The following is a 26,292-nucleotide window of genomic DNA, read 5'->3' on the forward strand; positions in this document are numbered from 1 at the left end:
ACGGAAAAAGTCGCGATATTTTCGAACTATTTTAAAAATCGCGAATAATTCGACCGAACCGAATAATATCCAAATAATTCTGCTATGTTTTTTTTTTTAGGGGTGGGAAATAGGGTCGAACTCGAGACCTCCTGGTGAGCATGGGCATGAAAAGCACCACGGCCCACCAACTGCACTAGGCAGCTGTTGGTGAATAATTCTGCTATGTGAAAAACCAAATTGTATCCAAAATCAAATTACGTTTTTGGTGTTTGGGCTTGTAGGGTTTCATACTTTTACTTTTTGCCTTTACTGGTCCCAGATCGATCCCTCCACCTTCTCCCTCTCTCCCTTAAAATATGGGTAATCATGGACCACCTGAAATGATTCTTGAATATTTTCTTCCAAGCTCCCATCACAACTTTATCCTATAAAGTATTAGCCATTGTTTGAAACTCAAGTACTTCACCAGACCAGGTTTTATGTATTAAGAGAAAAAAAATACATAAAGCCAAAACATGGTCTAATAGAAACATTAACAGATGATGGATACAAATCTTGGATAACATGGACTGATGGGCAGGGATTATTTTGACAAGTTGTGAGATAGACCAGACAAACTACAACTAAATGTTATGATTTTGATTTTTGTTATGCTTTAGACCATTGTAATTCTTGTTATGCTTTTATGGATTATGGAATTAGATGAACTAAAAATTGCATATATTCCAATTTTTATGTTACTTGTATCTTATACAGGTATGCTAATTGATAGATAATGTTAAACAGATACTATAAATATTAAAAATAACGTCCGAATTTTTTGCCCGGCTTTTTTTTTGTAAACAAATAATTCTTGAATCCGAATCCGAATTTTATTATGTCAGCTTTTTTGACTGAATTCTTAAATTAACTAAACGAATTATTCCGAATAATTCCCGAATCTGAATTTGCTAACTGTGGTCATACTATGAAACTTTGGGAGAAGGTTATTGAAGCCCGTTTGAGAAGAGAGACCCATATCTCTATGAACCAATTTGGCTTTATGTCAGGTAGATCCACGACGGAAGCTATCCACTTATTGAGGAGGCTCATGGAAAGATATATAGATAGCAAGCCGAGGTGCGCTCTCATATCAAGCTTCATCATACAGTCTCCTACTGTCTTATTGAAACCAGAGTCAAGGAGTTAAATGCTACCCTTATTGCCTCTTTTATTGACCCTACTTGGTCCCTTTTCTCCAACTACTCTCACCATCCCAATGGGCATTTTGGATTTATTTGGGACACATCCAAAATTAAAGTTCTGCTGCAATTCTCTTCTTAGGTCCTGCATCTCAAAATTTCAGACAGCTAATGGAACTCCAGTTTCTTTTTCATTGCTACTATGCCTCTAATTGTCACTCCGAGAGAGACTATCTTTGGAGAGACCTTTCTCGTGTAGCCTTGTAGGTTGGGACCCTCCCTTGTGGTTTGGGTGGTGACTTCAATGTCATCGCGTATGGCCATGAAAAATAAGGAGGTGATCAGCATGATGGTTCGTCTACTGATGCCTTCAATGAGTGCCTTGATGGTATAAGCATGAATGGTTTGAGATGGCCTGGTCTTAAATTCGCTTGGCACAATAGAAGATGTGGTGATTCAAGAATCGTTTGCAAGCTTGATGGGGTCCTGGTTAATGAAGCCTATCTTTCCTCCTTCCCCTCTTCCCCTCTTCCCATGCTACCTTTGACTCCCCTGCCATCTTCGATCATAATCCCATCAACATTCTTTTCCAGCCCTATATCTCCTTTGGCCTTAAATCTTTCAAATTCTTTGACATGTGGTCCTATCACCTATATTTCCTTACCATTGTTTAAGATGCCTGGGACAAGCCAGTCCATGCCCATTCAACCCCCATTATCGCCTTTGCTAGAAAGCTTCAGAATGTTAAAAGTGCCCTCAAAGCTTGGAACTCCATCTCTTTTGGGAACATCTCCTTGGTTTCTGACTATAGGGATAAGTTTACTGATATTCAGTTGAGGCTCCAATCTGACACCCACAATGCCCCTTGGCTGACGAAGAAAAAACGGTTTCGTTGGATCTTCTTTCGTTGGTTGTTCAACAAGAGAGTTTCCTAAGGCAAAATTCTAGAATCAAATGTTTGAACTTGACAACTCCAACATTGATTACTTTCACAAGTCAATGAAATCCAGAACAAATGTCATCTCCATCACCATGCTTTTGGCCAAAGATCTTCACAGAGTTGAAGATATTAAGACTAAGGTTGTTAAGTATTTTAAGATCTTCCAACCTTCTTCCATTGCATCCTTTGAGCCTATCCCTGAGAAACTCCTCAAAAAAATCATTCCTAGTCACCTCATTGGTACCCTCCAGGCTATCCCCTCTAAAGAAGAGATCTTAGCGATTGTCCACTCTCACAAGGCCAATAGAGCCCCCGGCCTTGATGGCTTTAATATGAGATTCTTCTCCTCCTCCTGGGACATTGTCAAAGAAGACTTCATCAAGGCCCTCAAGAATTTCTTCTTCAACCCCCGCCAGATCAAAAGGATTAACCTTTCCTTTTCCTCATCCCTAAGAAAGAAGGTGCTTCTACTATGACCGAATTTAAAGGCATCTCCCTATGCAATCTTTTGTACAAGTTCATTGCCGAAGTCCTTACCAACAGGCTTAAGTTGGTGGTTGACTCTCTTGTCAATGACAACCAATTGGTTTTCATCACTGGAAAAAGTATAATTGATATGTCCTCTGAAATGAGCGTGTTTGAGGCTTTGATAGAAAATCCCATTCCCCCTACCGCCCTCATTTCTAATGTCTTGCTTAAGATGGCCTTTCCTCCAATTTTTGTCGATTGGATCTATCACTACATTTCTTCTGCATTCTTCTTAGTGTTTTCAATGTTAGTCCAGCCGGCTTCTTCACCTCTTCTGTGGACATTCGTCAAGGTTGTCCCCTCTCGCCACTCATCTTCTCCTCGTTGAAGTTCTATCCAGATGTATCCAGTCTTGTGTAGATAAGCAGCTTAGCTCTTCCATCCCTAATTGTAAGGCTCTTAAGCTATCCCACCTCACCTTTGCCAACGATCTCATGATCTTCTCTAAAGTGATTATATTGTTTCGATCGAGACTCCTGCTTGCACCATTTTGAGAGGATGTTGGACCATCGGATCAATCACTTGAAATCTCTCTTGTTCTTAACAAGGTCTCTGATGTTGACAAGGGTAGACTGACTGAGAAAACTGGTTTCTCCTTAGGATGTCTTCCAATCAAGTACTTGGGTTTCCCTCTGATTCCGAGTAGGTTAACAGCTCATCATTGCACTCTTATGCTAGATCTTATGCGTAAGAGGCTCCAACTTTGGAACCTACCGGTCGCCTAGAATTGATCTGATCTGTCCTTCAGTCTTCATACATCTATTGGTCTGGTATTTTAGGGTTACCTCAGTCCACCAAGTCCCTCATGTGTGCTTTCCTTAAGAAAGGATCCAAATCCTCCAGATTCCTCTATCCATCAGCGGAGTTGTGGTCTGTCATCCCAAGGATGAAGGGAGGTCTTGGCTTCAGAAGAATCAAATAGGTTAATTCAGCTGGTATTCTCAAACTAATCTGCAAGCTTGTGGCTAAGAAGAAAAGTATTTGGGTTGACTGGAACTTCTCTGGTAATCTTCGCAATGATTCTATTTGGACTGCTCCTTCAATTACTGATGCTTCCTGGGTCTGGCACAAGATCTGAAGCTTAGGCCTATTGCTCTTGGGATCATTTCCTGCAAAATTTATGGTAGTGCCTCCACCAACATTTGGCTTGACCATTGGCACCCCATGGATGTTCTTCACTCAGTTGGTGCAATTATCCAAGAGCCATATACAGTTCAAGATTTAGTAAGCAGTCCATGGTTGCAAATATCATTAATGACAATTGGCCCCCCTCCTTCTCCCCCCTGTTATCTGCCGTTTAGAATTCCTTGCCTTCCATTCCCAGAAGGCCTCATGGTAGGGGAGATATTGTTGTTTGGTCTGCGTCTTCTTCGGGCCTATTCAGCTCCAAAGCGGCTTGGGACCTCATCAAAGCTTGTGGCCCTATGTCCCCTTAGCGCAAGTTAGTTTGGTTCAAGAACCCTATCCCCCGTCACAAACTCACTGTTTGGCGGACCCTCTCAAATTGCCTCCCAATGCAGTCCTTTCTCCTTCATCGTCAAATTCCAGTCTCCTCATCTGCTGTCTCTGTTGGAATGCCCTGGAAGATGTGGGCCACCTCTTCTTCATTTGTCCATTCTCCTCTTCAATTTGGAAAGGGATCCTTATGAAATGCTGGCCGAGGATTCGTAGGATTCCTCCTCTCGCTAGGGAATGGATCTAGGTGGATATGTCCTTTGCTTTCTTTCGTATTGTAAGGTCTATAATGTTTTTCTTCTTCCTTATTTTGGTAATGAATTTTTATTCACCACAAAAAAAAAATCTAGTACAAGGCAGATGAAGGAAGGTTTAATGATAAAAAAGCAGTGGGGAGGATTTAATGAAACTTAATTTTTTTTTCTTTAAAAAAAAAAAAGCCAAATAGTCCTGCTATTTACCTGATATTCCAACTTCTGAAATATTTTAACTCCAACACCAACAAATGCTCAAAATACCAAGGATTAGGATTAGTTGAATTTCAATTTGGGCCCACATGTATTGGCTTGGTACTCTCTCTCTCTCTAAGGCCAGCCCAGAACCGTGGTTTTAGAAAACAGATCAGTACTGAAACTAATCTGCAGAATCATAGGACTAACAGAACCACTAACCTGCAATGAAGCTGGGTTAGGACAGCAGTGATAACAGGTCATTAAACAAGATGAAACTTAAGAGATCAGTCCAGAAATACCTTGCAGGAAGTTGGTTAACAGAATAGGTGATGGAAGAAAACAGAAAATAGAAAAAGAAGAAAGAGGGATATGACCTGGGTTCACCACCACCCAACCTAAGATCACCACCTAGCGTTCCATCTTGATTCACCAAAAGAACTGTGCTGCTCCATTGAAGAAGACATTTTTATTTTAATTCTCAAAATATTTGGGGGTAGATGCCCCTTGTTGTATTTATAAATTATAGATAAAAGCCATTACAAACTAAAGGCCTCTAGGCAGAAATAGAAACTAAACCTCCACTATTGTTATTACAAGAAATAAAAAGAAAAAATTAGAAACTCCAACTTATTAATATGGAGAAATACAAAACTAGAAACTTTAGTAAATAGAAACTAAATTAAGCCAGCAATAAGGGGCCCGCTTGATAACCTTCCCAGAAACTGTTTTTGGTGTTTTCCCGTTCTGAGAAACGGAAAAACACCCTAAAAACCGCTTGATAAACCTGTTCCCTTTTTTGTGTTTTTTAAATCATAAATTGAAATTTATGGACCATGGAACACAATTGATGGAACATGTATTTGTTGCTTTTACATTTCTTGTGCCTGATATTTTCTATCAAAAGCCCATTTGACCTAACAGAACAAAGCTCTCTGCGAACTGCAAAGCTCCATCGCTCTCCCGAACAAAGCTCTCTGCCTCCAACATCTCTTCCTCCAACCTCCATCGCTCTCTGCGAACTCACTCGAACCTGGTGTCTGCAAGTCCCAAGCTCACACTCTCCTTTGTGATACTCGCCCAAGGAAAAGCTCCTCCATCACTGTAGACGCTCGAACCTGCTTCTCCAAGGAACACATTCATCCTGGGTATGGATCTAGGTGGATATGTCCTTTGCTTTCTTTCGTATTGTAAGCTCTATAATGTTTTTCTTCTTCCCCATTCCTAGGGGCTCCTTGTATCTCTTTCTTCTTTTAGTAATGAATTTTTATTGACCATAAAAAAAAATTCTAGTACAAGGCAGATGAAAGAAGGTTTAATGATAAAAAAGGAGTGAGAGGTAGTCCTGCTATTTACCTGATATTCCAACTTCTGAAATATTTTAACTTCAACCCCAACAAATGCTCAAAATACCAAGGATTAGGATTAGTTGAGTTGACCTGTACTGAGGGGCCATTTCATATGGATCCTGGATTGTATCCTAGCCTAAATTTCAATTTGGGCCCAATTGTATTGGGTTGGTACTCTCTCTCTCTCTCTCTCTCTAGTACAAGGCCAGCCCAGAACCATGGTTTGAGAAAACAGATCAGTACTGAAACTAATCTGCAGAATCATAGGCTCTGTTATTGGCTTTCCTCTCTACACTGATGTGCGCACAAAGAAAATGGATTGCCTTACCTATGCAAAGATCTGCATCAACATCTCCGCTGATTCCCCTCCCCCCTCAGTCATCTCTATCGTTGAAGATGATGGGTTCTCATTTGAACAACCCATCCGCCAGGACTGGCTTCCCCCTCACTGTATTTATTGCAAAAGTTTTGGGCACAACTCTAGTACCTGCTCCGGCAAGACTTCCACAATTTCCTCTCCTCCCATTTAGGCCCTTGAAGATTTAACTACCGTTCCCCCCGATGATCTCTTGGTTCCTTCTGAGAAGGCACCACCTCTTCCTCCTTCCTCCTCCTGAGATCCCAGCTGTGGCCAGAATCGAACTTGCCGGCGTCCGCTTTGTGTCCGAGAGCAACCTGCCACTTGATCCCCGCCAGGGAAATCTGCAGTTCTCGGGACAGGCTTGATTCGCGAGGCCTTTGCTGCTGCTCCTGATGCCTCTGGCGATGCCTCTCTTCCCGAGGCGTTGCCTAGTCGCCATCCCTTGCTGACTTTGCCTACCTCCTCCTCTTTTCCTCTCTCTGTGTCTGGTCTCGACTCCTCAAGCTCAGGACTCCAACCCCTTTTCATACCTCGATCCTCTCTCCCTCCCCTTTTGCCTCTTCCTTCAGCTTTGGTGGGCCCCCCGTCTATTCCTTCCCCTTTAACTGTCTTCCCCTCCCCTGATATAAACCTTAATGGGCCTAGCGCATCCTCTTCAGCTCACAACTCCTGGAGCCTTGTCCCTAACCCCCTTGAGTCGTCCCTAACCCCTGATCCAGGCGGCCTTATTGGACCAGATTCCTCTCGCCTTTCCTCCTTGGCCCATCAAAACATGGGCCTAAACCCTCCCCTTGGGTCGTCCCCTGACCCTGGCAGTATTATTGAGCCAGCTTCCTCCCCCCTTGGGCCGTCCCCCCGTGCGCCCCTATCCAGTGCCCCTCGCTCTCTCCTAGATCCATCCGAGCCTCCTCCCCGGCAAAATCTTTGTGTTTTCCGCAGGCGCGACTCCAGCATTCCTGCTCGCCCAAACATTCAGCCCTACATTGCCTATTCCTTACCTAGCAGTGAGAAGATCTTGCCTTTGAGTAGCGCTATCAGAGATCATGTCCTTTGTCGCGGGATTTTGGATCCTGGATAGTGTGCTTTGTTGTGCTTCGCTCCGGTTGACGCTCCCCCTTAGTCCGTTGTTTCGTTTGGTAGGGGCCTTCCCCTTCTCTTTTGTATGCCTTAGCTTTTCTTGGCAGGGCCTTGTTTTGGATTCTTGATTGTATGTTTGTCCCTCCCCCCCCCCTCTCTTTCCTCTCCTTTGGTAATGACATTATTTATTCATCCAAAAAAACAATCTGCAGATTCATAGGACTAATAGAACCACTAACCTGCAATGAAGTTGGGTTAGGACAGCAGTGATAACAGGTCATTAAACAAGATGAAACTTAAGAGATCCGTCCAGAAATACTTTGCTGGAAGTTGGTTAACAGAATAGATGATGGAAGAAAATAGAAAAAGAAGAAAGAGGGATATGACCTGGGTTCACCACCACCCAACCTAAGATCACCACCTAGCGTTCCATCTTGATTCACCAAAAAGAACTGTGCTGCTCTTGAAGAAGACATTTTTTCTTTAATTCTCAAAATCTTTGGGGGTAGATGCCCCTTGTTGTATTTATAAATTATAGCTAAAAGCCATTACAAACTAAGACCCTCCATGAGTGGAGGCCTCTAGGCAGAAATAGAAACTAAACCTCCACTATTGTTAATACAAGAAATAAAAAGAAAAAATTAGAAACTCCAACTTATTAATATGGAGAAATACAAAACTAGAAACTTTAGTAAATAGAAACTAAACTAAGTCAGCAATACGATCTTCCTCCTCTTTGCTATCTTCAATGGGGGCCACCAAAGATCCTCTAAGAGTTCTCTCCATACAAGGCAGCAACCACTCCAGAAAATATTATCCACGCAAAGGTCAGAAAGGGACCCACACAATCTAGTAAATCTTCCACAAGCTCTTCTCCACACAAGGGGCCTATGGCCCCCACAAATCTGTCAAAATATCTCTTTCAAGTGCTGCTGGGCGATGACAGAATTATGGCTTGACATTAGTCATTAGTCATTAGGGCTTGACATTAATCATTAGTCATTAATCATTGCAAATCAATTTGCTACTGGACAATATCTAAACAATTTCCTATTGGACAATAATTGCAATGGTTCCTCTAAAATTTTTGGACAAACATTATTATGTATTTATCCTAGAGTTTTGTTTTTCATTAGTTTGTTGAATTGTCTGAATCCAAGGTGGAAAGAAATTCCTTTAAATAATCAGCTTGTGTTGCCTGGGTAATGTAGTCCTAGATTGGTAGAGAACCAACTAGGAGCCAATCAACCAGGATTTGTTATGAACAGGTGAATCGGCTAGGTCAAAATTAGGGTTAGGGTTAGGGTTTGAGGTGTTGATTATGCTAGGCAGGTGTAGAGGAGTCTATCATTGAAGGTCCTGAGATGTTTTGATGAGTGGAAACGTATAAACTAGAATGGCAGAAAGTTAGGGTTAAGGGTTTCGGGTTTTTGGAAAGTGGAAATTGGAAGGATCTAGGGTTTAGAGTGAGGGAATTGGAACCAGGTTTGGATCGAGTGTTCCCTAGAGGGAATAGAGCAGTCGGCCAGCTTTGGGTGAAATTTTGATGGTTAGGATGGGCTGGGCAGAAATTAGGGTTTATGGGGTTTTAATGGAAGTAGGGTTTTCTAGGGTTTGAGTGGGAGTTTGGGGATCAAACTCAGAGCGAGCTTCCCAATTAAGGAGGGGAAGGTTCGATCAAAATTTAAGGCAGAGATGATGGTTGTGTTGGTCTGTGGGTGATTTAGGGTCGTGGGAAATTGTCAATAATAAAGGGGCAAAGCTAGGATTTGGATGTATGGAAGGTTAGAAGAACAACGGTAGAGGTTGGGGATGATTTAAACTTACTATAGTTGCAGAATTTCCTGGACAGCAGCTTGTCTGAACGAGATTCTTGAATAAAAATCCAATCTTGAACTAGAACTTGAATGTAGAGCTTCAAAAGAACCACCCGGGCTTCACCCCGCAAGGTGTCAATTGGATCAAACACCAATCCCACCAGCCTTAATCAAACATAAGACAAAAATCTTCACTAGAGAAGAAGAGCAGCAAAAGCTTTTCATTAATATCCAAATTCGTGTTCAATACTTGGCCCCTTACAACCTTTATATAAAAGACTCAAAAATAGACTCATACACTAAAAAGGAAAGGCCTAACTCAATCCTTAACCTATTAGGTAACTTAAACTGACTAGGAAACTGAAATAGACTCAAAACAGAGTCCTAATCCAGCCCCACTAAACACTTAAAAGAAAACTACTAAAACCACTTAAATTAAACCATTGATTGAACCGGTTTAATTTATGAACAAAAACACCAAAATAAAACTAAGTATAGGACTAAAAGAACTAATCCCGCATGCAACCTAATTACCCATATTTTAGGCCCATAAAAGTAGTCTATTACACATAGAAAACCCATGGGATCAAAGGCCCAACATGGACATAACCCAACCCTAGACTTATTCCTAATAAAACAAGCCCATTTTGGTGATGAAACTGCATCACTGGGATCTATCTCAGATTGTTTTGTGAATTGTCAAGCCCATTTTAGTTATAAATCTGCATCACTGGAATCTATTTCAGATTTCTTTATGAATTGATGTATTTCATTGGTAACTTGAGGGACCTATAGAAGGCTATGGTTGTTTCATAGATTGTGTATGGAATTAATATCTCTTTACTCTTTTGTTGTGGTCTATAGCAGTTGAGTATGAAAGGTATATTGTCCCTAAGTAACAAAACCACCATAAGAGAAACTAAGCTTGGATCATTAATGGTTATTAAAATTGAAACTTAGACTATACTGGTCATAGAGCCATATCTATAGCAAAGAGGTCCCACTTACTGTTAAATTTTGTTGGTCACTTGGTTGTGTTAATTTGATTGAAGTAATCCTGATTCTTGAGTCATTTAGTTGGTAAGCTGAGTACCATTAGTTATTCTTTATTTTTCTTGCTATATCAAAATAAGCCTCAATTTTATCAGTCTGAAACTCTAATGGAAAACTAAAATTGCACTACATTACCATAAATAGGAGCTGATGTCTAGGAATAAAGAATTTGAAACACTTCCAAGGGCCTTCCCAATAATTGGTGAAATTCTATTCTTGAACAAGATACTTAATATTCTATTTCTCCTTAAACCTCTAGTTTTCTTGAAGCCCTAACTCTTAGCTATTTCTGTTCTCATATTTCTACGACTAGTTTCTAGAATTCTTGATCATATTATCTGGCATTGGAATTTGAATATTTATTTATTTATTCATGTGGTGCAGACAGGTCCTTTCAGGCATGCTAGTCAAAACAGAAAACTATGCAATTAGTGCAGCGTAAATAAAACATAGAATGCAGCAAACCTTCGTAGTAGTGGGAGAATGGATGTGAAACACAGTATGATGGAAATCTGTATAAGCATTAGAGCGTGCTCCAGTTCCAAGAAGTTTTTCACGCTTCTTACTACCAAGAAATGCAACATGTTCAATCATGTGTGCAATTCCTTGCTCATCGTCTTCCTCATCAATAGAACCCACGTGAACTTCTATGTGGGCCTCAAACCTGAAATTCAAAATTATAAGATAAAAAGGCTGAGGACATTGACCTTTCAAGGCAAAGATATAGTTATATTGATATATGGTATATCCAACCAGAGGGGAACTATTGTCAAGCATATAGGATAGGTACCCTACTTCCCCTTCAACTTTTACCATGCAAGTCACTGTCATTATTTCATTCAGAGCCTCATAATTTTACATGAGCTCAGTTCAATCGTGTTTAAGTTTCATATAGAAAATAAATTTCTATTGAACTTTCATACTTTTAATATAGAAATCTGAACCATAACCCAAGACTGAATTTGGCATTCTGACCTTAACTAATGTTAGGACAGAAATAAGGGTTAAATCTGCTCAATTAGAATCAGAATAACATCCTCCAACTAGCTTAAATACTAGGATAATAAATAATTAGTACAGGAGGATGAAATTTACATCCTTCCAAGTGGACATGAGTACCTTGGACATTGGGTAAACTGCTTAATCAAAACAAGATTTCAACCATGAGTTCCAGGGGGGAAAATCTAGGAAGTCATCAGGATGGCAAAACAGGATCTTTGTTGACCAAAACATTTAGTTTGGAAAAGGCCCAATGGAGTTGAGTTCAGTCATACACTCATACTTCTAACCCTTCACATTTGCAATTTGCATCACGTTGACTAACTTCCCATACATCTAATTCCTTATCAACCTCTTGTTATGAAAATAAGCAGTGCATTGCCTTTTATTATCTACAGTAAATTAGAATTACTATGAACGTACGAGTTCGGCTCAGGGGTGTACGAGAATGTTCTCGTACGTGAACCTGAGCCAGCCTCTGAATGTACTCCCTGTTTATTGTCATTAGAACTAGCAGTGATTTGGGAAATTTTGGGTTTTCTTGTTCTTTATTCGGGCATTGATTTAATGGGAATGGAATTTCTTACTTCCTATTCCTAGAAGAAATTAATACCACATCAAACACTCTGTTTCAGCTTATTTTTTATAGGAGCCAATCCTAAATCATCTAAAAAAATTTCATTATCATTATATATTTTCTACTTTTTCTGCTCATCCATCTCGGCTACATTTATTTTGTTTTATTACTACAGAAGAATTTCAGCCATATATTCACCTCAAACAGTAGGGTGTTACCAAGTAATGGGAGACAATACAGCAAAGAAGGATGAAGCTCAGAATGTTTAATGGTAGTTATTTAATGTTTGTTTTCTTCTATTTTATTATTAGTTATAAATGGTTCTCTACATGGGTTAAGCTATGAGTTCTTCCTAAAATGTGCTTTTATAATGGGCCTAGAGTAGAGTGTATATTAAGTAAATTTATGTCTTTTAAGTAGTTGCCACACAGCCACAAGGTAGAAATCTATTCCTACAATATATTTATTTATACTTTTTAAAGTTCTCTAAGAACTAGTTTAGTAGCTTCATAAATATCGAATGTAGGATAACATAAAATAAATTGGGATTTTAAATTGAAAGAAAATTCTACGGGAATTCAATGGTACATGATGTAGGAAAGCCTAGGAATTTGGATTTCTATGGCTTAAGTACAAGGAAGATGGTGGAGAAAGGTTAGAACTGATTAGGGTTTATAGAAATAGTAGACACGGAGAGAAGAATAAGAAACCATACACTGTTATAGACTGTGAACACAACCAGCACCTCAAGGAAGAAGAAGAAGAGAGAGAGAGAAGAGAGTCGATTTCAAGAGAATGGGAGTTGATCAATGTGATCCTTCTCCCCTAAAACCTTTAACAAATAAATATATATATATATATATATATATATATATATAAGAAGAAAGACTTAACAGTCCTTCAAAGAGGACTGACACTAATTACATATAGGGGCAAAAAAGAGGGAAATAAGACTCGATACCACTAAACCCAAAACCCAAACCCGATAACACTCCCCCTCAAGCTAGAGCATAAATATCAAACATGCCTAGCTTGTTACAAATATAATCAATTTGTTCACCACCCCAAAGATTTAGTGAACACATCTGCAAGTTGCTCTCCTGTTCGGACATGACCTGTAGAGATTGTCCCTTTCAAGACCTTTTGGTGGTAACCTAGTCGAAGGGAGAGCTTACTTTGGATATATTCCGGTAGATACTTGTTCTTTAACTCGTACTTCATCTCTTTTAAGTTGTAGGCTCATGTCTTCTAACTCTAAGCCTCGCTTCGTGGATTCCCCTCCATTGTTTAGCATGACCAACCAAGCGCAAATAAACAAATCTGAGCTTCGTCTCGTCTGTCAAGTTGTACAAGTTAAAATATTCCTCTATAGAAGCTAACCAATCAAGGAATAGCCAGGGTTTCATCTGTCCAGCAGAGAAAGAAACTTCTGGCTTCACCTTCTTTGAAGTATTATCAGTCCTCCTGTAGTAGGTGTTGTACACTCCCTCCTTGTTGCCTTAGTATAACTAAAATTGTCAGACAGTTGTCCGACTCTTTCAGCCAACTATTTGACAGAATCTTGAAGGCTGGCCATATTGAAAGGCCTTGGCTCACTGGTAGCCATAGCTTTGATACCACTTGATAGGTTTCTAGAAGCCTAAGGTTACTAGATTTAGAAATCCAATGGAACCAGAATCACAGTGACAGGTTTAGAAACCATATTTTAAGAGAAACTCAGATGGGCTTAAAATTCTGGTCCAAGGTCAAAAGTATGGCCAAGGATAACTCCTCAAAAAATGAGTCTGATCCAATTGTCTGATCTGAAGTTAAGAGGGTATCCGACTATGAATAGGATTCTTAAAACAAAATATCAGAAGTGACTATCGATGGCAGATTTTATGGAGTTCAAGCCAGCAATTAAAAAATAGTATTAAAACACAAACAGATTTCAGCAATAATATAAACATACTAATCTGAAACATATAATCAAATATGATCTTAAAATAGAATAGAACTAGAAACCCAACTAGAAGTAGGACTCTAGGAAAACAACACAAGTATCAAATTGTGAAACTCATAAGTCGTAGGCTTAGAATATGATTGCCAAATATGAAATCAGATTTGAAATCTCATAAGTAAATTAAGAGAATTCCAGCAAGTAGGTATGCATAAAAAACAGAATAGAAACTTAAAAATACTAACCGGGTTTTATCGTAGGCAAGATGAAGAAGAATGGAAGAAAGATGGATGAATATGAACCAAGCATCTCACCTGGAAATAGACTGATATCTTATCAGCCCTACCGTAGCATCTCACTAAGGGTTGCTACTACATCTCACAGAAGCTATTCTGAATCACATAAAACATAGGAGCAAATCCAAGCTTTATTCAATATTAAAAACCATGGGGGGCTCTATGGCATTACATCCTTTAAATAGAAACTAAAGTATCAGTATTGGGTTTCGTATCAGAGAAACGGAAGATACGCTAGATACATATGGAAATGGTCAAGAAACATATGGAAATGCTTATGATATATGAAAAATACAGTTTTGAAGCATAAAACACTATAATCTAAAATATATCATGTCTAAAAAGGGGAACAAAGTGTGGGGTTGAAAACACAATTTTTCCAAGTTTCTCTTTGCGATGTGAACAACGCACGGAAACGGTACGTGCAAGATAAACAAAACACAAAAGAAAAACAAGCACATACATAAAAGAAGAGGCAAGAGATTTATGTGGTTCGGCAAAACCGCCTACATCCATGGAGTGAGACCCAACTTCAACTATGAATCAAGAGAAAATAAAATAGTACAACCCTTGTGATTTGATACCCAAACCCAAGCACCCATGTACACCCTTCTCTCATCTCTCGCTCACCCTTCTCTCAACTCTTTTGGACACTCACTTGGATACTCACATCTTGGCTCCTCTCTTGGATCAACACTCTCACTCTTTAGGAGACACTTCTATCCTTTTATAGGGACTCCTTCTCTACCTTGTTAATTTCTCTATAGTTGTCAAGGCATCCAGGCACTTTCTCTCGCTTTGTTTTCTGGTCGCCTTGTCACCTTGTTGGTACCGCCTTGATTTTTTTGCCCCCTCGATCGCCTTGGTTCGCCTAGTAACCTTGACAACTATGTTTTATCTGTCCATAGAGAAAACCCGCTGACTCACCTCCTCTACCTTGTTGAGCAAGATTTCACTTTCTCTACCCTTAGAAAAAACCAACTACACTTCTTCCAAGGTCTCTTGGAAGACTCCACCTTGCTTAATGTGTTCAACCACCAACCACTTCCACTCCCTTGGAAGACCCAATCTTGTTGAAGATTCTATCTTCTTGGAAAACTCCAATTGGAAGGCTCCACTTCTTCCACTCTCTATGAAGACTCAACCTTTCAAGCCTCCACTCACTCTCTTTCTTCTTCTCATGGTAGAGAAAAACCACTACACACACTTCCCCAAATGACCCTTTGGTTTCCACACCCACTAAGGAAAATGCATGTCAACTCATATGGAACTTGCACACATGAGTTTGGACCCAAAATGGCCCATCACCAACAAATATCTCCACCTTCTCCATTAGCCCATCTAGACCATTGAACCAAACATTCAACCAATCGAGATAAAAGCCACCAAACTTAACATAAAGTACGATGGGACAAGTGCATTCAATTGATTATATACAAAGGATGAAATTTCTTACATGTACTAATACCATTTTTTTAGGTATCATATCGGTACCGTATCATTTCGGTACCTTAAAGATACAATAAGTATCGGTTAGTATTGGCAGATACGGAAAGATACTTAAAACTTTGCTTACAATAGGAAAGGAAAGTGTTGCACAGCAAGAAATAGGGAACTTATCCATAATAGGAATAGATGTCCCTTATAACTAAACTCAATCTTAACTAGTTAGAATAGGCATTCACATGATTAAACTCTATCCAATGTAGGAATAGGAGTTCTATTCATACAAGATTCTATCTTATCCTTAAAAATCATGGAAATAACAATCACTTAATGAAATAAAACCTTCAAATAAAGTGAATCATGTATTCCTACCTCCTACCCATATTTAGACCTATTAAATTGGCCTATTACCAAAAAAAAATCCAATGTACTAAAGGAATGACATATATACATATATAACCCAACCCAAGGCTTATTTCCACTAAAATAAGACTAAGTATGTGTTTAATCTGCATCAAATACACTTATAAAGAACAAACAAGGTAATTTCCAAATTCAAATAATACCTCTGATCATGGAAAAAGAATGGCATAACTTGCAAGATGCAACAGCCAACAATGTGAATAACATAAGATCTTTCTTTCAAAATAACCCTGGCAAGACTATATTCTCTATAGAGCCATATATTAAAAGAAAAATTCAAAGACGGATCCCAATTTACTAACCAAAACGCAAACAAGCGAGCAAAATCATTTACGATGGTAATTGAACATTCACAAATTTGTAGACTGTTGACTCGTGGATTAGCAAGAAACCCCAAACTAAATCCAACAGTGTTGCCAATCCAAAATTCAGAAAACAAAACACTCTAAATGAACTCAATCTCCAAACATTATAGGGCTGTGCCTGAAGGATAATTGCAACATCGTCACAGTATCCAAAATAAAGACAATAAATAACAAAGTATCCCTAAATCAGAAAAAAACCAAACCTGTTTGCTGGAACTTTATTTGGCAGAATAAGATACCGCAGTCCATTCTTTAGTTGTCCTCGGTACAATTTTGGGTGACTTGGCAAATCAGAACTTAAAAAACCTTCCAACTCTGCTTTTTCTATTTCAGGGTCCAAGAAATTCTGACTTTGTTTCTCCAGTACAGCATCTGACCATGTTGTACTTGCTACATGTGGTTCATCAGGACCTATGGTTGCAAATGGAACATGAGAAGGTTTCACCTAGAAATAATACAAACTCAAGTCAGTAAAACAGATATTACCTCAATGAATGAAAATTTCCCATTCTCAATAGGGTAGAGGAAGAAGAAGGAAGAGACAGGGTCCATTCAATTGAAGAATCATCTAAAGTCAAAATCTCAATGCTAGTCTGTAAATGAAGTAACAAAATTATGAATAAGAAGGTATGCCCTTTGAATTTCAAAAGATGCAGATTTCCAGCAAAAGAAAGAAGAATTGGTCTGGTTGAACCAGTTTTCTGGTTTGGGTTTGGTCTGGTTCAATCTTCTAATATGATTTCAGAAAATCCCAGCTTTATGTCCTGTTTTCAAACTTCTGACCTCATATTACTGAACTACTGTTATTGCTGAGTTACCAGTGCTGTTTAAGTGTTTATTCATTAGTCTGATCACTGTTGACTGCTATTCTGCACTTTCTAAATTCTGCTATTGAATTCTGGATTCCAGCCAAAAATTCCTCAGTAAATTGATATCTGACAATCAGATTGTTGTGAAACTTTAAGCGAATATTTATCTTCACTGTTAGACTCGACCAGGAGATTGGCCACATCTAGTCTCGTTTTGCTCCTGCTTTAATTAAATAATTTAAATCTTTGTTTGCTGGTTTCTATTTCCTTCTCTGCGATTCTGGTTTAGTGGGAATTCTGATCCCACCTTGAAATTTGGGGCAATCATTTAATATGTGCACCATCTCAGAGCTTACCCAGCAGTTGGTGATCCTATATTCAACAGCCAGACTATCTTCCTGTTGCCAAGCAACAAAAGTAACGAACTATCCTTCTCATCTCCCATTGATCCATTTGTGCCTCCCCATACTTCTTCTCCTAAACCTCTACAGCCCCCTAGCATTCCCCCTTTGTTTATAGTTTTCTCATAACCTAAATTAATGTAATCCTAATTGGTAGGAGACCAACTAGGAGCCAGTAAACAGGATCTGCTATGAACAGGTAGCCCAATTGGGGCAGAATATGACTTTAGGTCAAAATTCGGTTAGGGTTTGAGATGTTGGTTAAGCTAGGCAGGTGTAGGGGAGTCTATCAGTGAAGGTTGCATTAAGTTTTGATGGAGAAATGTATGCTGGAATGAATTGGCAGCAAGTTAGGTTCAGGGTTTTGAAAGGTGGAAGATGATGGAATCTAGGGTTTATAATAACAGGAAATCAGGTGCTTTGATGGGCTTAATATTTAGCTTGAGTGTGGGTGGGGTGGAGGGGAATATATGCTGATAGTTAGAGCTAAATCAAATGGTTAAATCTTGAGTTATGGAAGTTTCCTAGTGGAGATGGGAGAGGGGTAAAAGTGTAATTTCAGACAATCGACTGGGTGGATGGTAATGAAATTTGGATAGAGTCTCTCTTAGGGTTTGAGGAAGATTCGATCAAAATTTTAGCAGGTTCTAACAGTTAGATTTGGCTGGGCAGAATACTCATGAAAATCATCCTGCATGTGACCTTCTAGAAGGGAAGAAGAACAGTCGCAGGTTTTCAGTTCTAGACTTACTTGTGGATGAAGAACAGATTGGATCAGATTTGGGGTGATGTTGTAGACTTGAACAGTGCTTGATGATGGAGAATCACTCTTGAAATCAAAACTTGAACGTAACAGCAATGGAGAAAACAAAGAACTAATTCGAACCACCCGGGCTTCACACCACAAGGTGTCAATCGGATCAAACAGCTATTCCTTCAAACGATCCACCCGGTTTTCACACCACAAGGTGTCCATTGGATCAAACACCAATCCCACCAGCCTTGATCAAACACAAGACAAAAATCTTCAATTTAGAAGAAGAGCAGCAAAAGCTTTTCATTAATATCAAAATTCATGTACCATGCTTACCCACATTACAACCTTATATAAGAGACTCAAAAACTTTTCATTAATATCAAAATTCGTGTACCATGCTTACCCACATTACAACTTTATATAAGAGACTCAAAAATAGACTCCTACTCTAAAAAGGAAAGGCCTAACCCAATCCTTAAACTATTAGGTAACTTAAACTGACTAGGAAACTGAAATACTAAAAGAAATAGACTCAAAAAATGGCTGGACTCAAAACCAGCCCAGCAAGGTTGTGGGATTCGACTGCTGTGAGAGGCAGCCTGGTCTGATGATGTGGCAAGTTTTTGTTGGTTCGATGGAGCATCAAAGGCAGCCTCAGCCCAGAGTGAAGCATGAAGTTAAAAGACCAAAACACTGTTCATGGCACTGTTCACGTGAACTGTCACAGCCCATATTTGCCTAGTGTGGGGATGCTTTTTAGAAGATCTTGTGGGCCCATCAAGTGGAGAAAGATTCTCTCCTAATGCTGCCATAGTTTAGTTTCTATTTTCAGTTTTAGAGAGTATATACATTAGGTAGCTTCTAATTTCAGTTTGTTTCTATTTTTGTTTCCTTGCTTGTTTAGAAGGCTGGATCTATAAAGCCTTAGTAGTTTCAATTTTCAACTAGTTTCTATTTTTCATTAGTTACTATTTTCCTGCCTTCTATTTTTGTTTTAGGAAGTTTCTATTTTCCACCTTCTATTTTGTAAGCTTGCCTAAGCTATTAATAGGCCCCCTATTGTAAGGAAGGATCAGATTTTGGAGAATAGAATTTGTGGCCAAGCTTGCCATTGGTTATGGGAGAAATTCCATGTTTCAACAGCTGGGATAGCTGTGGGTGAGCGACCCAGGCTGAGATAGTCATTCCCCTACCCCCTTTCTTCTCTTCTATCTTCTCTTCTTTATCTTCTTCTACTTTCTTCTTATCCTTTATATTCTCCATTCATATGTAATAGAAAAAAAGCAGTAATAAACAAAAAGAGTTTTAGTTATTTAATTTGTTCCTTATCATGTTGATCCTAGCTACAATCGAGCTCCCGCTGGTTTCCCTAGTTCGAGGTCGACGTTTGCATTAGTAGGCCTAAAATAACCATAGGAGAAGTGGTGAGGAAAGACATGCATAGCTTAGGCCTTGTATTATGTATGACTTCAAATAGAGATGATTGGAGAACACGGATCCATGTAGCTATGTTGTTGAGCACAAAGATCATTGTTACGTACTCTATTTTATCCTATTTAATAGTTATTTATTTATTAGAAAGTTAATTAGGGAGTTATTTATTTTAGGGAGTTATTGTATGTTACGTGCAAAATAATTCTAAAAATAAAATAAATAAAAGGGAGAAACAATAGATAAAGATAGAAAGAGAATAGGGAAGAAACCCACTTCGAGGGGGAAGACCTCCAAATGTTCTATCGAGGGAACGACCTCCAATGCTTTACGCAAATATTTTATTCATGAGAAAACCCATTACATTATCCTTCTAATTTATAGAAACCTACCCACATCCAACACCCTTTACCCAACTCCTAAAACTTCTCTTAAATCTCCCACGTACAATAACTCCCTAATTAACTTTCCAATAAATAAATAACTATTAAATAGGATAAAATAGAGTACGTAACAATCCTTCCCCCTAAAATTGGTCTTGTCCTCAAGACCAAATAACAAATAAAAAATTATTTCACCCGGATCCCAGATCTTGATAGGGAAAATCCCATTTGATGAAGTAGGCATCTCATGATGTGTCAACCGTATTGCTTTGGAGGATGTGGTATATGATCTACAGTTGGGATCCCTTGTCTGCTTCCTCTTCGTCGCCTCCTTATTCTTATTCTTATTCTTCTTCTTTTCCTTCTTCTTTGGCTGCTCTGGGTGCACCGTTATAGCTTCAGTCTTAATTGCATTGACCACCGTATCTTCCCGCAATTTCTTCATCTCCTTCCTCAACTCCGCCACACTTTGTTGAACACGTTGATAAACTTTAACTATCTCGTTGGAGATCGTCATCATGTCCCGAATGGATGAACGCATGTCCTCAATGATCTCAATCTTTGTACCCATAGCCGTAGGATCAAGAAGCTCTGATACCATTTGTTACATGCAAAATAATTCTAAAAATAAAATAAATGAAAGGGAGAAACAATAGATAAAGATAGAAAGAGAATAGGGAAGAAACCCACTTCGAGGGGGAAGACCTCCAAATGTTCTATCGAGGGAACGACCTCCAATGCTTTACGCAAATATTTCATTCATGAGAAAACCCGTTACATTATCCTTCTAATTTATAGAAACCTACCCACATCCAATAACTAACTCCTAAAGAATAGTTCCCACATCCAACTCCCTTTACCCAACTCCTAAATCTTCTCCTAAATCTCCCACGTAAAATAACTCCCTAATTAACTTTCCAATAAATAAATAACTATTAAATACGATAAAATAAAGTACGTAACAATCTTCCTAAAAGCCCAGGTCTTTTGGGTCAGGAGATAGTTTTACCTTATAAGGCTAACCTCTTTTAATAGTCCTCTTTTCCCATGCTTTTTTTACTCTAGAGACTAGAGTTCAATATCAAGCTTGTAAATGAAATTACCTCAAAAAGTGCACCAGTGTGGGCCAACTATGAGCAGAAACATCAGTGGTTTCACTATCAAGACCCACTCGAATCACTCACCATTTATCCATTGGAAACCATCAATATTGCAGGCTAACCAATCAAAACACTTCTTTATTAAATATAAATATTAGAAGTTCATAACAAGTTAATTTTCAAGCACAAATAATTACAAGCCTTGTTCAGTTTGGTTCATCATCTTTTCTATATCACAACTCAAAAGAACCTAACAGCCTCTCCTGCAAAACAGGGGGTAAGGCTGCGTACAATTGCCTCTCCCAGACCCTGCAGTAGCGGGAGCCTCATGCACTGGGTTGCTCTTTAGAAGAACCTAACAGCAAATTATATTAAACCAAGTCTGCTTCATAATCTACTTCAGAGTAACAAGCTTTTCAAATCGCCATTGCAACTAATACACGGAAAAAATAAAAGAAAAAGAAAAAAAAGGAGGAATATATAGCATCAACACATTAAAGAAAAACAGTTAAACCTGATGCACAAACAAGAGAGAGAAAGATCCATGTGTACATGCGTGTGTGTGCACAAAGGAGCATAGTTGTCAAGATGTCTATGAATCCTAGGCATTGGAAGAAAGGGAAAAATCAATGTGACACCAACGAGGTGTCAAGGAGTGGCCTAGGCGACCAAGGAGCCTGGACACCTTGACAACTATGCAAAGGAGGTAGAGAGAAATCTCACAAATTAATCCTAGAACCATATTTATGAATATAAAAGCCTAAAACAGTTACAGTAGAACCCCACCCCACTTGGCTTTCTCTTTTCCCCTCTGTTCAAAGGAGATGTGATGTACACAGAACTATCTGGTGTTCTAAATAATGAAGACTGGGATTTGCTTACTTACAAAGCTCTTGTCAAGTGAATGCTTCAACAACGGTAAGGCTGATTCATCGTGTAAGACCCTTGGTGAAAACTTTCTATTATTGGTTCGACACTTATGGAGACTTTGAAAACAAGAAATGCATCCACGCTGTTCAGATAAAGGTTCGATGGCGACTTGCTCATCAAGAACAGAAGAATATTCTTTCCACATCCTATTCCTTTTTTTGCAGAAGTGTGATCTTACATTTCTACCTTCATGTGGCCACCTTCATTAAGAAAGAAATCAACATAAACCCAGGTTATAACTGCCAATCACTAGAATGCTGACCATAAGAATCTCAACAACCCCGTCCCACCCCCAACGTGTGTGCTTGTTTGTGCAACCATGTGCTTCAGCAGTTTCAAACATAAACCATCCAATAACTTGTATACCCATGATGTACAAGACAAGTAGTCATAACTGGAGGGGCCATCACTAATACTTGATTTATTTCAACCAGTTACCTATGTCTAACAAGCATAAATAGACATCTACATAGAACTGCCTTTTTTTTTTTTTTAAATAAATATGCAATTTCAGGAATCAATTTTTTAAGCCATTTTAGCCAGAAAATAATATTTTAAAGCTTAAGCATCTTCCAGCAGCATGATTTTTTCATTCAGTAGTAATGTTCTCAGATTTACAATGAGACCTCCCACCCCCCCTTCTGAAAAAACAGTATTAAAAATACAAAATAATAAAACCCAGAAGATGCATCCTGTATATTTGCGGTTAGTAATTTGTTTTCCTATACCATAAACTTAAGGACATAATCAACCAAAGGTATGGTAGACTGATCCTGAAGTTAAAAAGATAATAAAATCCACCTATCGGAAGAAATCCAAGCAAAGAAACAGGCAACGAATTTTGTATTTTTAAGTTCTCCCTAAACCAAAAGGCGCTTGATTATAAAGATTAGCATATCATACTTGCCGATTTGATTTTACTTGAAACGCTATCCATACCTCTAAATTCAATATCGATGGTGAATAATCGGATCAATTAAAGGGAGGGGGGAAAAGAAAACATTACCACAGCTCCGGTTTATGTGGTTATAACATAATGAAATCGTACAAGTTGAAAACATCGTAAACTTTGCAAATAAGGTAAACACGCGTAGAAATAAGCACGAAATCAATATATCAGAAGGCCAAGCTTTTAAGCGCTAAGAATTCAACAGAGGTATGGGAAATATAACAATTCGAAGATTTCCTATATTTCTGTTTTCAAGAGCTAATATAAATTATCTACCAAAAAAAAAAAAGAGCTAATATAAATTAATATATAACACACAATTACATGGTTCTTGGTATTAAGAAATTACAGTCTGACCGTCTTATAAACAATGGTTAGCATTCATGCACGGATTATTTGCCAATGAGAATTCCACAGAAACACAATCAAATTAGAAAATTTTCAAGTTCTGCATGTTTGACGGACAGGACTTACCTCTTTGTACTACGTATGGGATGATGTTTACCATCGAAACTAGTCGCGGTTCTGCAAATGGCCGAAGGCAGGGGAAGGAGGAGACTTAAACGCGTCCTCGGAGAACATTCGTCCCTAAACCTCGAAGAGTACACATGTGGAAGTTTCGCCGTTATAGAGGATGATGAAGCCATTATAGAGACGCAGCGAGAGAAGGAACAGGTGAGTGTGGATTGGGGGTTGGGGGTTTGGGGGGGACTGGGGAGGCGATGGAATTGGAAAATTGGAATGGACGAAAGGCCAAAACTACCCAAGTCCCCTATGCTCTTTTGGATTTCAAGCCTTATGTGCCCTCTTCGGCTCTTCTCAACCTGCAATCCTCGATGCGTCTTTCTGGATGTTTTTCCGTTTACCGATTAGTGATTATGGATAGGTATTGGGCGATGCTTATTTGCATATTGACCCCTACTTTATACTTTATAAGTGCATGCAAAACCTTTTCCCGCTATTTTATTCTTTTTTTTTTTTTTGGACTTCTACTTCCACTCCGAAATCCAGTAATAAATAAATGGGAAACAGTTCTCTGTCCGGGAGTGTGGCCTACGCCAGCACTCCCATGAGGCTATCTCTCTCCTTTTTATATGGAAAGACACCTCTGCCCCCAATTCTCATGCACTGTAGTAAAACGAAAACAATGCCAATACACAAGGGAGGAGCAGACTGAAGATGGAAGACTTACGAGAGTACGGGGTGCAGAAGATAAATCATTCATCCACAAATATCAAGGTCATTTTCACATCAAGAGAATGGATGGAAGACGAAAGAGTGAGCTAGTGGCTTGCGATGGAAGCACGTTTGCTAGTGACAAAACAAAACTAAATCCCTATTTTTATTTTCATTTTTTATGATAAAAGTCCAAATATATTACTAGAAATTAAAAATATATATATATAGTTTTCTTAGATTGGGCATATTTAACAAGGTTCAAGGCTAAAGCTATACAAAAACGTATCTCTTTGAATATCAAAACATATATCTTAGACTATATCTAGACTAAGTCTTTTATAAGATAGGGAAAATTTCACGGACATCCCCTAAAAGTATCTAATATCTCAGAAACTTATCATACTTGGTCAAAATGTCACAAACATCCTCTATTTTTATGAATTTATTTTAATTCAGTCTACTCCGTTAGTCTCTGCAGTTAAGTGTTTGTTAACTCTTTTTAAATGACAAGATTACCCTTACCTGTGAAACCCATTTCCCCCTCTTCTCCATTTTCCACTTCAATGATGAAATTACCCTTACCTGTGAAACCCATTTCCCCTTCTTCTCCTTCTTCTCCTTCTCCTGTTTCTTCCGCCGCCGCCACCTCCACCACCGCCACCCCTTCCAGCCCTCCTTCTCTTGCTCCCCTACAACCCCGCCACCACCCTCTCCAGTCTCCTCCACCTTTTCCCTTTGTTTCGTTCTCAGAGGGAGGCGACCTGCAATCAAAATTTCTGCAACTTAGACGGGCGACCCCCAATCAAGATTCACATCGTTGGAGACCTGCAATTGAAGGAGACTCTGAAAATTGAGAAGCCATCTCCGGCGAAGAATTGAAAAACAAAGGTTCGATTGCCATGGAATTCACCCCAAATAAAGAGTTTGTTTTGTTGTTAACAAGAGCATAATAATTCGGCATAGTTCAACCCTTCCTTCCTCTTCGTTTTTTTCTCAAAAATTTTTTCTGTTCTCTGACGGCCAAGCCCTTCTCGGTGGGCAAATACAGAGGAAATATGAGACGAAAGGAATATTGGTTAAACAATCAGATATTTTTACAAAAATTACTCGTCTATAAAGTTAGAAACAGAGATCCATATAGAACCTTCACTTCGGAGGCTTGGAAGATAAAGATGCCGCGCCCAAAGAAATCAAGGGACTGGCCACAGAGGTTCTGAACACTACGAAATCGATCACTGCTCTCGCTTGTGTCGATGTCTCTGCAAGACCTAAAGAACGCTGTTGCTGAGAAGATTTCTTCTCTTCCTGAAACCCTACATCTGTCTCTCAACCGGAAAGATGAGATTCCCAAGTCTTCTCCCGAGGAATCTCTCTGTCTCGATCAGGCAGTCCAACCGATCGCCTATCCCGAAGGTCAAATCGAACGCGAAAAGGGATCGACTCGGACGTCGAAGGATCGGTTGACGATGGCGAGAGGCCGTTGCAGAACAGCGTTCATAAGCCTACTCAAAACTACATCTTCCTGAGCAAGTCGGAGAAGGAGAAGACATCGAGGGGAGAAGATGACGTGGCAGCAGTCTGTTTGGCTGTGAAGCATCAGATGGAGGTCATGCAGGCAGATACCATCTCGCTTAGAAGAGCCGTAGAGGAGGGGGAGGGGTGTCAGAGACGGAGAAGGAAAGGGATAGGGAGATGCCGCTGGTAATGGTCGCCGGAGCCGGAACAGGTGGCGGTCGCCCAAGCATCCAGTTCAGAGGTTAAAATGGACATTTCAACTTTGGGGTTAAAATGGATATTTCATTTTGTTTTTTTAAATAACTAAGAGGGTAAAATTGACATTTTATCTTTGGGGTCATCCTACTTAACGTCAGGGATAAGTTTGCTATTTTGACCAAGTATGGTAAGTTTTTGAGATTTGGATACTTTTAGGGGATGTCCGTGCAATTTTCCCTATAAGATACAAAGGCCAAGGGAATTTGATCGGAGATAGAAGAACATCAATGATATGTTGATTTGAACACCATACTTCTTTTATCTTCAATCCCATACTGTAGCATGGTCAAGACATGTCCGAATACCAAATAGTTCAGGTTCCATACACTTGGTAGAATATATA

The 26,292-nt window shown here is 39.2% G+C and overlaps 1 protein-coding gene across 1 annotated transcript in view; it reads right to left on the reverse strand.

The window, feature by feature from the left end:
* Positions 1–23,824, reverse strand: part of LOC122658134 (stromal processing peptidase, chloroplastic-like) — a 73,569-nt gene extending 49,745 nt beyond the window's left edge. Inside the window, exons 1-4 of the mRNA XM_043853041.1 lie at positions 23,472–23,824; positions 22,005–22,248; positions 16,441–16,682; positions 10,658–10,856 (exon numbers count right to left, since the gene is read on the reverse strand). Of these exons, the coding sequence (XP_043708976.1) occupies positions 10,658–10,856; positions 16,441–16,682; positions 22,005–22,248; positions 23,472–23,644 (858 nt within the window). The 5' untranslated portion in view covers positions 23,645–23,824. The remainder of the gene's footprint in view (positions 1–10,657; positions 10,857–16,440; positions 16,683–22,004; positions 22,249–23,471) is intronic.
* Between the last annotated feature and the right edge of the window lie 2,468 nt (positions 23,825–26,292).

The sequence above is a fragment of the Telopea speciosissima genome, chromosome 4 (assembly GCF_018873765.1).
Source record: "Telopea speciosissima isolate NSW1024214 ecotype Mountain lineage chromosome 4, Tspe_v1, whole genome shotgun sequence".
NCBI lineage: Eukaryota > Viridiplantae > Streptophyta > Magnoliopsida > Proteales > Proteaceae > Telopea > Telopea speciosissima.